We start from the raw sequence: 15176 nt of genomic DNA on the forward strand, positions 1-15176 counted from the left end.
TTTGCACTTTCCTCCCCTTGCGGTGAAAACTTTCAGCGTCGTAACAAAAAAAATTTCATCGCGTTTTGTTTTCCAAAATACTTTTCAAATGAACACATAAAGAATACTCTAATATGGTTTTAGTTCTTTAAAATGCACTTCCAAGAACAGTTACGGTATTTGAATCAAAGGCCCTTGGGCTTAACTTCAAGTACGTCACGATGAAAGGGATGTTTTCAAAAGGGACAGTTATGAGAATACCGCCCCTGAAGGGATTTGTAAACATTGCTGGATTACTAGCTCAAATTGTAGTCCGGAGTCAGTGTGCCATGTTTCGACCATTCTGGGTGTGTTTACGCAAATTCATCTCGTAGAAAAATCAATTCGAAAATACTGTCCTCTCTGCAACCCTTCTGCCGATTTCTACGACATTCGGAATGACGTCAAAATGACATGACTTGGCTTGACTGCGCCACACTGCACGACTCGCTGACCCTCTGACAGAATTAGTTGGCCCAGTGTTTAGTCGGCTTGCCGCCAATGGGTCATCGCAATTCGTTCGCTCAGTTGAAACTAAGCCATGACACTTCTGTGTCTGGGGGAATGTGCTTTTAGTTTGTTAGTTTGTAGACTGTATCAAGCTGTGAGTCCAAATAGCTCCATACAAGCACACATGCGATGCTTCGCTGACTGGTATGCTAGTAGAAAAATCTAAGGCCAATTGAAGGGGGGAGAAGAGTCAGCGAAGTTAATGGTTCTAAGGAATTAAAATCAAATGAAACCTTTATCGTACAGCATAAAGCAACGAGACGGGAAGCACATTTTGCGCTGGGTGAACTGGCACAGTGGTCGGCAGCACGACCACACATCTCCGATTGCTTTTCTGTGTGAGGAATGCAGTCGCCAAAGATGAGATATTTGTAGGAAAATGGGGGACACTTACTGCACAAACGTTGTTCAAAAAATAGTCATCTAAGGTGGTTGGAATGCTTAATGTTCATTTATTTGTTCTGGGGTACTGTTTTTATACTGAATTGATCATTTTTTGGCCGTAATGTTCGTTGCTCCACGAGCGAGTTGGGAGAATGCGGTTGCGGACACGGTTGCGCAGCCTACTCAGGTAGTGTCTTCGGAGGAGGCCCAATGCATGATACAGTCCCTCGGGGACTCTGTTTCTGCCACAGACCATTTGCTCAGATGCTGTTGAAAACAATGTGCGCCAGCTTCACGTGCAGCGAACAAAGCTGACCGGCTATAGCTTCTTTTCTGCAAATTAGTAGTAGCACGACCTTTTTTGCATGCGAATAAAATGTTTTGAGCTGTTTCGTTTTTCTTTTTCTTTTTTGTCAACCCGCCTACAGCAATTATCGGTTATAACAAAGGAATTTCCGTGGGATATTGTTATAATTGGACTAGACCATATTGGAGTTTATTGAATGTGGTCACTGGGGGCAGCCTGTTCCTCAACAGTGGTAAATGTTCTAAAAGTTCCGTGGGCTTAAAGGCCAACTGCACTCAAAATTTCGACCGCGCGAAATCACTGTTCCTGCATAGTATGACTAAAAAGACCGCGATGTACGAAGTATGACGCCTAAAATGTGCGTAATTACGCCGCAAGCGACGAGCAAAAACGATTTTGAAAACGAAACTGAGCAAAACGCGGCCATTACGGGCAGGCGGAAGTGACTTATCAGCCGTCGGCGCGAGCGGCCAGACGGCCTGGCCTGACGGCGCGAGCTGTGCAGACCGGCCGACGCGGCCGGCTCGGCCAGCCAGGAGGAGAGTGTGAGTGTGCACGTGCGGGGGTGTGGGAGGCGTGAGGAAAAGCGAGCGCTTGTCCAGCCACACCGCGTAGGCATGATGTCACGACGACACTCCAAAAGGAGAGAACCGCATGGTTGACGAAGCCTCTTCGGAGCCACGAAGGCCAGGAGTACCGGTGGCGCGAAATACGAGTTTCCTGGATTCTCCCGCTGCGAAGCAGGCCGATCGGCCTGGACGGCTGGCATGTCACTTCCGCTAAATGGCTGTTTGCGCGACATGCCGGCAGGTGCTTTGTCGTCTGCAAGGGCGTTATTTTGAGTGCCTGAAACTGAATAACCACGCATTGCACAGAGCTACCGGTCGCGTCGCAGTAGTTCTCATGGTACCTACTACACATTTCGAAGGCATTTAGCCAGGGTGAAATTTGAGTGCAGTTGGCCTTTAAGTGTGTGTTCAGCAGCATGTGGCAACTACAGTTGAACCTCGATATAACGAACCTCGATTTAACGAAATTCGCGATATAACGAATTTTTTCCAGTTTTCTACCAAAATTTTGCTAAATCCATGCATTTTTATCTCGATTTTACGAAGTAATTTTGTGCGGTGCTTTCGATTTAACGAAGTCACGGCGAGAAAGGAAGAACGAAATTCCGGTCGAGGCACGTTTTATTTTGCCTCTCAGAGCCTACATTGAAAACATTAATTACTCACATTTACTGATAAAAGGCTAAAATGAAAGAAAAGCGGTGAATTATGCGGTTGACAACAATTAAAAGCGATAAAAGCTGCTGCTCAAAAACCGCTAGCGGTCATGGACGGTTTAATAGTGCCGCCACCATTTTGACGTCTCCATCGTTGCCTACGCCAGCGCCCTCTATGCTTAGGCTGCCGAAGCCTACTTCAAGTGTTTTTTTTTTTTTTTTTTCTACGCGTCTTTGCTCACGGTGCTGCTGCTCTAGGTTGTGCTCGCTGATAACCACAGTAATATTTTGTTCGTCCATCATTAGATGAGTCTTATAAGCAGCATGAGCACTCCAAGAGAAAGAAAAGTGTTCCGAACAAGAGCCTGTAGAAGTGTCAGTGAAACCGACGGTAGATGCCATCAACGTTCTGCGGAGGCACGCAGGCGCACGCGAATGTTTAAGAGCAAGCCTTGTTAACGCTGTCAGCATACGAGCGTCACGTAAAGCCCACCCTGGTCAAGAAACGCCAAGCACTGCTTACGGACTTCTTCACTACGGCTTGAACATCGAGTGCTGGTGGCAATAAATTGCTCTCCGAACGTGGTCAAAACGTGTTGATTATACAGCTGCGATGCGGAGAAATCGTTTTTTTAGGGCTCAGCGGGCATACAAGTAATTGCTTAATCAAATTTGGCCAGAAGATATTTAATGTAAGCTTTCCACTTTAGCGGGAGCACGTAAGCGCAGCTCCACAAAGTGAAGCGGTCTGTGTGTACTCCGCTCAATTCTCAATCATGGCTTTATCTCGAGTGTCGTGGTTGCATCACGCGCCCATACTGCAGAGCCTTTGTGCATGAAAAAAGTCTTTAGAAAGCTTTATAGCACCCTTGTTGGCCCGCCGCACCCCTCAACGCCGCGGCCAAGCCTACTACTGAACGGACGAAAAGAGGCGTAACTTTGAACCAGCACCTCGCCGGGGTGAAGTTCACGGGGCACGGACGCGGGTTCAATGGACTAACAGCGGCGTTTAGTAGTGACCGAAATGAAAAAAAGAAAAAGTGAAAACCTAGTCTGCTATCATATTTAATGAGGCGTTGCGGAAAAAGCGCCGGTTTTACGACGACACGAACTACGGTCGGCTATCCGAATTCCATTGCCTAAGTGTTGAGGCTCTTAATTCACACAATTTTCGCGGCCAGTTTTAGTACAAATTTCGCTTTAAGTGGAGAGGTAACTACATAGCAGTTGTTTCTGAGCGATGGGCAAGGTTTTGAAACCTCAATAACTGGTTAAATTAACTGTAAAATCGAAACCTCGATTTTACGAAATTCTCGATTTAACGAAATTTTCGCCGGCAAGTACGACTTCGTTATATCGAGGTTTAACTGTATCACACCTCAGCGATTCAATGCCATTGCCTGCAGCTGGAGAGGCGCAACGAAGACACTGTCCAGACTCTGAAGGCATCGAAAGCCAAGATCAAGGCTATGAAGGGACACATCGAGGACTTGGAACAGAGGAACAACGACCTCGACATGAAAGCGAAGAGGTGGGCTGCTCTTATGCAACACTTTCGTGAACCTGGAAAAATCTGTTGTTTTTGGGTAGTCCAAGAAATATTTTTTTCCTGCCACATAAAGAAAATGATTGATGCTAAAGTGTAAAGTGTGAAATGATGGAGGAAGGATAGGGCTTTCCAGCAGTATTAATTCCAAACAATGGCTTTATTATGAATATTATCAAAAAATTATCAAAACAAGAAAAAGTAACGAAAAGAAGAAAATGATGGGAACATCATTGCTACTTTGCACAGGGTAAGCATAAAAAATTGAACCATACTCTGAATACAGGGTCATTGTAGCATAATACTGCAAATATGACCTCTGTAAGTACAAAGGTTATTTACATACATAAAAAAATATAGGCACTAGTGCCTATGATGCCACCGCGCGAAGCAGTTTTTCAACACAGTAAAATAAGGCTTGGCTCCACTGTGCAGCTGGCACCAAGTGATCTTGCCCGAACGAAGTCAACACTCTGCAGATAAGCGCTGTGACCTTTAGAAGAGGCTGGATATGTCTACATCAATGCGCGGCAGCAATAGAACGGCCCGAGGAGGAAGTGAAATCTACCGGCAGATACCTGCTGATGCTCCGGGGCAGTTTGACACACTTTCGCCATCCGTAGTGAAGTCTGCTGAATCGAAGTCACCTTACATGTCTGTGCTGCTATTGAGAGATTACAGCTCAGTTTCATGGGAATGTGTCAAAATTCGCCATTACTGTGGAGCATCAGCAAGTGGCATCGACGCCACAAACCAAAACCAGGTGCGCCTGACAGCAAAGGTGCTTTAAAAACCCCCCCGCTGCAGAGAAAAGAAACTCGAAAGCAAAACTGATAAAATACTTTCTTTTTTACCCTTTGGATGGCATTAGCAGTCCATAATTGCATGGAGTGTGCCAAAATTTGAATTTGTATTCATCAATAACTTACTATCGATGAGGATATGCACGGTCATGAAAGGGGTAACAAAAAAAATGGCAACGCATAGACAGAAAATTGCCACATAGCTTCGTTAGCACTTCAAAGCGTTTCTTGTCTCATGAACCGTGTGTCCTAATTCCACGTTTTCCATGCTTTAGTTGGACAAAGGTTGTAACTTGCACTCGCGATCATCTTTTTTTCTTCCGCAGGCTTGAAGTGGTGCTCAAGAGCTTGGATTCGGCTCAGCAGGAAATCCAGTCACAAGCTGAAATGATCGCCATGCTTCAAAAGCACGGTGACACCCTCAAGCTCAAGTTCGATGCGTACGTTTCCACTTTGATTCTCTGACACCTTCTTCCCATGCTTTCATGTTGCTAGGGTTCACAGTTGGTACCCCTCAATGCCTCCAACTGTGCCCCATCTTCTTCCTTCAGGCTCACCAAGACAAACGAAGAGCTTGAGTTGGCGAACCAGAACCAGGAAAAGGTCATCAAAGAACATGAAGCCAAGATGAAAGGTTGGGGTCATTGTTTCAGACAGGCAGTTCTTGAGCATTGCGTTGTTTCTTTTTGTCAATAATTTAATCTTTGTTTGAAGATATCTTATAAAGACTGGTAATAGTGCTAAGGTATTTAAAATTTTTAAATCAAATTTGCCTTCTCGGAGCTGCGTGAAATTGATACAGTAGCACGAAGATGCGATGAAAAATGTTTTGCTTGTAAACATGCCACTGCTTGTACATTTTCACTGTTGGCAGTCAATTTCGTTTTGATTGTGTCTGATAGTTGCAAAGCTTCTAATAAATAGCGATTGTTGGGATGAGAAACGACATTTCACAGCTTTTCTTTATTCACCGTGTGAGCTCCAAATTGCTGCCACTAGCAGGAGGGCTAGCCTCTTCATGGTTCATCAATAAAACTTCTCTTTGTCTGTCCCTCTTCTTCACATTTCCAGACATATTCATTTGGCCTGGTCGATCGTTTTAAGTCCGGAGCACTTTAGCGGCCTGGTTTGTCGTTGTAGCTCATCTGGTGTTACAGTATCCAGTCACCATTGTCACGGGGTGTCACGCACCGAAACAGAGGCTTCGAAAAAATCGCCACTTCCCTGGTCGGGATGAAATCTGGGTCCCTCGCATGACGAAGCCGATATCAATATTGCACCACACAGGCACACGTCGTAATGAAAGTGTTGCGGGTGATTTTTGCACTGTGTCGTCACGGAGGTTGCCGTTGCTAGGGTCAGAAATAAGTACACAGTAATATAACATAAGAAACCACGAATTAATGCATTAATTACCCTGAATTAATAAAAACTCGAAGCATTGGCTCTGTATAGGCCTTTTCAGTGGCTGCGGTGCCCTCTCTTTACTACTCTCTATGTCAACGCCAGGCTGATACTGGAAGTAGTCAAGAGAGGTCGCCACAGTCCCTCTGGTGGATCACTCCTCCGCACTGAACAGCTTTCACGTTGAGTGGAACTGCTTTAATTTTTTGCTCACCGGCCTCGTTGCCTTCTTTTTTTCTCTCTGCTTGTCCTTTCCCAGACCAGGCCAAGTGCCTGCACATCCTGCAAGGCAAGCTGGAGGACAAGAGCACGCTGGTGAAGTCCCTGGCGGCTGAGAAGTCCAGCCTGCACGAGGCCGGCGTCCTGCTGCAGAAGGAAAAGGCAGCACTCGAACAACAGGTCTGGCAACGTTCACCATCCTGTGACCTGCTAGCCTGCGCAGTTGTCTTGCTCTTGTACAGTTACCGTATTTATACGAATATAAGGCGAGGTGTTTTTTTTTTTTTTTTTTTTCGAAAATCTGTAGTCTCAGTCATACCCCACCTTATATTCAAAGCTCAGTATGTATGGTATGTATGAATGTGTGTGTGTGGGGGGATTTTTTTGCTCTCCAAACTACCCTCGCCTTGTAATCGTGACTGCCTTACAGTCGAATAAATAGAGTACTGGCAACTCGTTATTCTAAGCCCATGCCGATTGGTCCTCTGCGTGGTTCATGCGAAGGGGGAAGTTTGAACTAGTCTATGAGTGTGCACCCATTAAAGGGACACTGAAGTGAATTTGTCAAGCTCCCGTTTTTGCTTGCACTGCATAGACTGGCTCAAATTAGCACACTTTTCATCGTTTATCCGGTTGACAAATCGGTAATTATTTTACAAAGCGTGAAAGAAGAAAAACTACCATGCGCGGTTTGCGGCGGCCGCACCAACTAAGCTGTGACGTTGAGAGGAGGGGGCACCGTGATTGGACGATGCCCAAGGTTAGCAATCACACTTTCGGTTTCGGTTCTGTAAAACAACATGTTTGACATCCGATGGTGTCATTGGATGGGTATTCTCAATATCCCAGTAATCGTAGTACCGCGCTTCTGCCATGTTGTCGGCTGTAAAATGCACAAGATAAGCCTCCGAGGACGGCTTGTAGTCGTAGCTATCACTAGCCGAGACTTACGCAGTGCATGAACGCCCTCCGCGTCCATGTGCTTCCCGCACCCTAGTGCTTCCCGCACCCTAGTTTTACGCTGTACGGTAAAAATATCAGTTGATTTTATTTCATTAGTATCTATATTGACTTCGCTGACTCTTCTCCCCCGTTAAGAGACCTTATATTTTCCTACTGGCATACCAGTCAGCGAAGCGTTGCATGTGCGCTTGTGCAGCGCTTGTGTGAAGCGACCTTGACTTGGAGCTAGATACAGTGTACAAACTAACGAAGTAAAGAAAGGCACGTTCTTCCATTCACAAACGTGTTGTGGCTTAGTTTCAACTGATCGAGCGAATTGCGACGACCCATCGGCGGCCAGCGGACTAAACGTTGGGCCGACTGACTCGGTCACGGAAGGTCGGCGAGCCGTGCAGTAGCGCAGCCAATTGCCAGCTCCTCTCCTGCTGACATCACACGAAAACGCCACAGAAGATGGGCGAGAGTGCAGAGAGGAGGACAGCATTTTCGAATTGATTATTCTACTAAATAAATTCGCGTAAACGCGCTCAGAGTGGTCGAAACAGGGCCTAGGGACTCCGTACTACAATTTGCGCTCGTAATCTCGCATTGTTTACAAATCACTTCAGTGTCCCTTTAAGGTGAACAAAAAAAAATTCCCCCGCATTTCCCCGAGGGGGAGAATGTGAAAGTGCGAATGCACGGTTGTCGGCCCGCTTGCGGCGCTTGCGCTCGGCCCCCGCAGCCCACCGCCTCGCCGCCTTCTCTTCCATCTCTTCCATCGGGTTTGTAGTATCACGTGTACACCATGGTTATCAAGCCGCTATAACGCCGCTGAGTCGCCAACGCACGCCGCTGACGACGTAGTTTGAATGCGTTAAAGATATAAGGCGCGTTACTGACAATATCAGCGTCGCGTCCGTAGCTTATTCGGTAGAGCGTCGGGCTGCGGCCCGCAAAGTCCTCGGATCGAAACCTGGCGCCGGACGCTGTTTCTTCTTTAAAGAGCGCTGCGGACGCCGCCGCCGCCGACGCCGGCGGTGGATGGTTTGGGGTCGCTTATAAAGTGTATTCACACTTAAAAAGGAAGGTTTTTACGCCTGGACATGGTTGGGTCACTTGCTGTCGGTAAGCAACTCGGAACAAGAGGGAAGTTTTCTGTCGCTGTGTGAGGCAAGCTTTCTCTATCAATTTCAGTGAGATGAAGTGTGATGGCTTGATAGAGCTAATAGCAGCCAAAATTCTTTTCCCAGTTAATAACCTTGAGTTGCAGGGTTCATCTCTGTTTTTTTTTGTTTTTTTTTTTGCTAGTTCTCATGGCTGTAATGGTGTTGTAATAACAGGAACATTTCTTTGTTCAAAATGTTGCTGTTATACCTCAAGGAATGTTCCTATTGTACGATATAATTTGTTCAATTATATCTGCAGTTGTTTCTTTGTCAGCTATGATGCTTTAATTCTGGGGGCATATTTTTCTTAAAAGGTTGCTCAGCATTGATTAAATGTTGAATAAAAGCCATTTGAATTTTTGTTTTTTATGCTTGCCAGAAATGAAAAATTGCAAATAAGTGATGTTTGATAGAAACCTGCTCCAAAATTCGTCTTTTGGTGCTCCAGGGCTGCTCCCAAACTCCTCTGTTACTGCTCCAATGCTTCCCAAAAACAGTGTTATTCCTGCTCCTTGAGCAGCCCCACAAGGCTCAAGCTTGCTTCAACCCCTGTACAAGCTTTCTGGTTGAAAAATTGGGGAAAAAACTGTGGTTGATTCCTCTGTGATAGGAATCAGTCAAATGCGAAAGTGAAATGTGCAGCGAAATCTGCAGCTGAGCATGATTTGCGGGTCGGCGGCTGTCTTGTGGGTGTGCTTGGCGAGCGACGTCCTGCTGGCGGGTCGCTTCAGCAAAGGTGCACTGGCGTCGTTTCCGTGACTGATATGACGTCAGTGAAATCTTGGCGTATCGCGGCATAAAACACTTTCGTTATGAAATATAAAACCTGCAAACGAACAACCCTAAGCATGACATACTCTGTAGTATTAAAGGTTGCTTCCCGCAACAAGACCCTCTGTGCAGGGGTGCACCCTTTACAGGCCGCTTGCTTTGTTGTACAGGCGTCACTTCCGTGACGGATATGACGTCAGTGAAATCTTCGTGCATCCGGGAATAAAACACTTTCGTGTTAAAAAAAGATGCAGCGCCAGAAAGCAATAGCTGCTGCCCCAGCAGAAATCTGAGGATGCACACGTTTGCTTATATCACCCGAGGCACCCCCCAAAAGGCAGATCGGCAGTGTGCGCATGCGTAAACCATTACTAGAAAAAGGTAGATGCAACGTCAACTTCTGCTGAATTTTTTTAGTGTAAGGTATTTTTTATGTGACTTCAGTTTGTATATACAGTAATACCTCGTTACAATAGCCACTCAGGGGATCCGGGAAACATGTCTTCTGTAACCAATGTCTCTTGTAACCAAAAACTCTAAACACCGTGGTGAGTTGAATGTAATCACTTTGTTACAAATCAGGATCAAAGCATATTCAGACAGGCCGACAAGAAAATTCTCGCTATGGCTTAAAAAATTCATTAGTATTAGTTTTAGGGACTGCAGGTTGTATTAGCTTCCTTCCCAACTTTTGTAGGTAAAGCCCTTCACTTTGCAGGTGTTCCTGTTCTCGCAATGCCATTAAAGTGCTCTTGGACAATTGTCAGCCTTAACTGCCGACACTTTCTGTCCTACAATACCGTCGTCATCTTACTCCTCTAGTTCATCCTCTATGGCACCATTTACTTGCGTGAAGATCGCATGATCTGTAGGCTCCTCGAACGCGCAGACAAGTCCACATCTGCAGACAAGCTCCTCAAAAGTCTCTGGAACCTCTGCGGTCTCTTGGATGCAGGCCCAAGCTTCCTGTTCAGGGCAGTTTTCCACAAGGTCCTTCATATAAGGCCCCCCCTATAAAGTGTCTTCTAATTGGTGTAGAATTCACTCTTGGGACCCCAAAAAGTTGTCTTCAGTAACAGAGTGTTTCTTGTAACCGTGTATCTTGTATGCAATGTTGCTAACATGGTGAACATAAGAAAACCAACCAAACCATTTTAAAATGTCTCTTATAACCAACTCTTGTAACAGCGTCTCTTGTAAGGAGGTTCTACTGTGGCAGGCAAAACTATGTTAAAAAAATTTCAGATTTTTAATGTGCAGTGCTTACCTAAGCCATCAAACCATCCCCTTACTGGAAACAGCACTACTCATTGTCCAGGATACTATATAGCTACACCCTGAATCTAAGCAGACATTTGCAACTATTATCCTTTTGTTTGCCCCACTCAAGGATCTATGATACCATGCCAGCCCGCTTCCTTGAAATATTTCATTGTCTGATAGAAACATTCTTTCTCTTTTTCTCTCAACGCAGCTGCAAACTCTCGAAATCAAGTACCAGAAAAAGGAAGAAGCACTCCAGAGCAAGACCAAGCAGGCTGCAAAGATGGCCGCCGACTTGGACAAGCTGAAGAAGATGCAAGAGATGATTCAGAGCATCAGTGCTGGCATGGTCTGATGAAAACTCTTCCACCCTGCTTCATCCTGGCTTTGTATAGTGTCGCGAGTTGCTGCATTGTAATTGGCAAGAGTGTTAGCGAATAGTAGCGCATATACTATACATCGCCTCTCGTCTGTCTTCACTTTGACGACCACTTAAGTCGAGGTTTAACAATGTCTTGATAATTGGTTTTCCATCCTGGCTTTGTATAGTGTCGCGAGTTGCTGCATCGTAATTGGCAAGAGTGTTAGCAAATAGTAGCGCATATACTATACATCGTCTCTTGCATGACATTACAGTCTGTCTTGTTCACTTTGACGACCTCTTCAGTCGAGGTTTAACAACGTCTTGATAATTGGTTTTCCATCCTGGCTTTGTATAGTGTCACGAGTTGTGACATGATTGACGGAAGCATTTACAAGTGGTAGCATGTATACTACATATCATCTCCTTCATGTCATTACAGTTTGCCTTGTTCACTTTAACCATCTCTTCAGTCTTGAGAGCTTGGATGATGTGTTACAATTTTTTTTATGGTCGTTTTCACAATATTTGCATGGCCCTTTTTTATTTGTTTTATCACTATGACATTGCCGGCAGTGCATTTTAATTGCCACTGGCCCCTGCGCCCGTGCACTTTTGTATAAATGTACAATTTGCAATTTATAATTGACGAGTTTTGCTAACTTATAATTCTGCAATAATTGACAGTCTTGCGGACTTGGACTCACGTGTTGTCCGTGTGTTTTACGCACCTTCACAGCAATGTGAAAGTGTTATTTTTCATTTTTAAAATGTTATACAGTCGAAACCCGCAATAACGAAATCCCGCAAGTACGAAATCCCCGCGGCAACGAAATATTTCCGGATCCCCGGCGAACGTCCATAGAAGCCCATGTATTTCATATCTCGCGGCAACGAAATGTTTTTCAACAGCGATCCCGCATTAACGAATTTTCTACTGCGGTGCGGGCCTTATTTTATCCGCCCGTCAAACGCACTCAAAATTCGTAAACGTCTGCTTTTGGCGTGCTAGCGTGGGTACCGCCATTTTTGTTTACATAAATCGGCGATGGGGTCTGTGTCAGGCAACATGCCTGGCCACACTGCAGCAGGCGATGGCAAACAATCATGCTGATACGGTCAGCGGTGCCACCAGACGGCGCCATCGGACGAGCTCAACAGGCCAAAGCAACACCAACAGTTCGAATCAATCAAAACGACGAAGAGAAGACTGGGACTGGTGGCGAAATCGAGACGAAGTTACAATTGTGCCTGAGAAAAGCTTGACGCCGGGAGCGGATTCTCCGTTATCGCGGAGAAAGAAAAGAACGGCAACAATATCATCATCATGTTAAGCAGCCTTGGAGCGACACCCTTAGGGGGCGACACAATCCTATCCTGCGTTGCTTCCGTCATTCCGTCACTTCCGTAGCATCGCACACGCGAGTTCGTGAGTTCGTTGTGTGTGTGGCGACCGGCCCATCGGATCTTGCTAAGATGCCGCCACCAGCCAAAAAGCGGAAGTTTCTGACGCTTCACGATAAAGCTGCCATCATTGCGGAAGTTGATAAGGGCAGAAAAAAGAAAGACATCGCCGACGAGTATGGAATTGCGTGCAGCTCGCTTTCGACCATATTGAAGGGCAAAGATGCCATTCTCGCTGCGCTTGATAATGGCGCACGTGCGCAGAACAAGACGGTGACCGCGGCGGCCTTTCCGGACGTCGATAAGGCGGTGTTCGCGTGGTTTTGCGAACAGCGTGCCAACAGAGTGCCACTTACGGGAAAAATACTACAGCAGAAGGCACTGGACTTTGCCTGCATCCTCGGGCACGACCAGTTCCGAGCAAGCGTTGGATGGTTGGGTCGCTTTAAAGCCCGGCACGACATCGTGGCCAAGGCGATTTCGGGAGAAGCAGCAAGCGTTGACCCTGTAACAACGTCGTCATGGCTGCTGACCAACAGAGAAGTACTCGACCAGTACCAGCCCTGCGACGTGTACAACGCGGACGAGACGGCGTTGTTCTTTCAAATGCTCCCGTCGAAGACCCTGGAATTGAAAGGCCAGAAATGCCATGGAGGCAAGCACAGCAAGCAACGCGTTACCATTTTGTTGTGCTGCAATATGGACGGCACAGACAAGCGGCCACTTCTAGTCATCGGCCGGAGCGAGAAGCCCCGCTGCTTCAAAGGAAACCGCCGCTCGCTGCCCGTTCAGTACGCCGCTAATAAGAAGGCGTGGATGTCTCGCGCTCTTTTCTCCAGCTGGGTTGAGGCGTTCGATGCCGACATGCGCAAGGCGGGCAGGTCGGTGGCCCTTTTTTTTAGATAACTGCAGCGCCCACCACATGGACGAGACGGAGCTCACGAACGTGCGCTTGGTTTTTTTTCCACCAAACTGCACTTCCGTTCTGCAGCCGCTCGATCAAGGCGTAATTCGCAGCGTGAAGTGCGCCTACAGGGAGAGGTTGATCCAGCGTCTGCTACTGAACCTCCACCACAAGCGTCCCACCGACGTGAATTTGTGCATGGCCTTCGAGATGGTGGCCGCCGCATGGGTTGCGACATCCCCTTCCCTGATTGAGAACTGCTTCAGGCACGCGGGCTTCACCACCACCGTGCAAGCATCACGCACGGATTGCGCTTCAGCTTCACCAGACGAAGATTTCGACGAAGGTGCACTTGACGGCGAGAGTGCTGGCAGCGCAGTGCCAGAAGTGCCGCTATCGCTGACCAACGCCTGGGGGGCACTTCGAGCCATCGACATCGACATCCCAGATGGGCTCACGGTTGATGCGTTCGTTCGCGCCGATGACGATGTCATCGTGCATGAAGAAGTGACCGACGAGGCCATTATCGAAAGCGTGCGCGAAGCTGACGACACCGAGGACCAAGAAGACAAGCACGCGGAGAAACCCAACCCGCGGGTTGTTTTGGATGCCCTCGACACTCTTCGGTCCTTCTTCGCCGCACATGACGACGACGTGGCAATGGACCACTTTTTTCAGTGCGAAGGGAGAGCTTTGAAGTTGTTGCATGGCAAGGGTCGGCAAAGTAAGTTGACTGACTTCTGGCAATAAATTTTCGTTCTGCTGGCCATATCACTGTTTTTATGTCTCGTACTCGCGGCAACGAAATCATCGCGAAAACGAATTTTTCCGGTTTCCCCGGCGATTTCGTTATTGCGGGTTTCGACTGTATAAAGTCATGTTTGTGGTCACAAAGGTTGTGTGGCCTTGAGTACATCATTTGAGAGGCTATCCTGTTTTTGAGTGTGCCAAGCTTTGAATACCAAAGCAGACAGGGACCTTTAGTGGACAAGGGATAATAAAGTCTGATGACACCTAAGCACTTACGTGTTGTGACTCCGAGAGTGTGAACACCGTAGAGTTGTCCTTCAAGTGGGTACATTCACGCTGCAGCCAAATAATAAACCGGCCGTGAGCCTCTGGCAGCAGCTGTTGTCATTTCTAGTCAGTCCCACTGGGTGGGTGTGTGAGAATTGTGGGCGGGCATGTTGAAGTCGCAGCCAGATGGGAATTAACGGAACGGCCGTTTGCTCCCGTGAGCTGCTGTCATCGTCACTGGCCAATCTACACGAGCAAGTATGTGGGCAGGCCTTAGGAAAATTGACCTGATCACATTCCTAAGGGACCTACAAATTCATTGACCCACTGGCTTAAAAAGCATCGTGTACCTGTACAAAAAGTTGTACAAATACATGAAAATGGTACTGATGGCCTAGTTTGCTTCGTTTAGAAATGTTTTTTACTGAAATAAAAAATAAATGTGAAATGCATTTTAGTTCATTTACTTTCACTAGGCTGTCAAGCAAAACAAAGTTTTATTTCTTAGTTTCAGTACAGAAGTGACATATTTTTGATATAAGCAAACTAGGCCGCATGGAGCATCTTCATGGGTAGACAAAACTTTTCGTATAGGTACACGATGGTTTATTAGTCTGTGGGTCGAATAGGAATGTTAACAGGTGGGTCCCCCTTAATGGGTGGTTACCTTAACGTTGAGCCTAATGACGCACTAGGAAGTGCTGACTCATTCTACGTGGAGGTGCGTGTACGGATTTCTTTTTATATGTCGGAGGTTGGACTTGTGCAACTGAAGTGGTGTGAAGGATGCGCGGTCGACCCTCGTTCCAAAGGCCCTGGGTTTGATTTGCATTCACTCCCGAATTCCCCTACCATGCCAAAGCTCCCTTATTTATGAAAATGATCAGGGGTGAGACAGCTGCGCATGTTGCGCATTTTCGATAAAAATT

General features: G+C 46.7%; 1 protein-coding gene across 2 annotated transcripts in view; it reads left to right on the plus strand.

Moving 5' to 3' along the window:
- Positions 1–14251, plus strand: part of LOC144138251 (protein CIP2A homolog) — a 91087-nt gene extending 76836 nt beyond the window's left edge. For both annotated transcript variants that reach the window (XM_077670434.1, XM_077670435.1), the window contains exons 17-21: positions 3851–3975; positions 5120–5233; positions 5345–5427; positions 6457–6596; positions 10773–14251. In XM_077670434.1, the coding sequence (XP_077526560.1) occupies positions 3851–3975; positions 5120–5233; positions 5345–5427; positions 6457–6596; positions 10773–10916 (606 nt within the window). In that variant the 3' untranslated portion in view covers positions 10917–14251. The remainder of the gene's footprint in view (positions 1–3850; positions 3976–5119; positions 5234–5344; positions 5428–6456; positions 6597–10772) is intronic.
- The last annotated feature ends 925 nt before the right edge of the window (positions 14252–15176 follow it).

Source organism: Haemaphysalis longicornis, unplaced genomic scaffold (genome assembly GCF_048455015.1).
Source record: "Haemaphysalis longicornis isolate Haplotype H1 unplaced genomic scaffold, Haemaphysalis longicornis Haplotype H1 scaffold_5, whole genome shotgun sequence".
Classification (NCBI taxonomy): Eukaryota; Metazoa; Arthropoda; class Arachnida; order Ixodida; family Ixodidae; genus Haemaphysalis; species Haemaphysalis longicornis.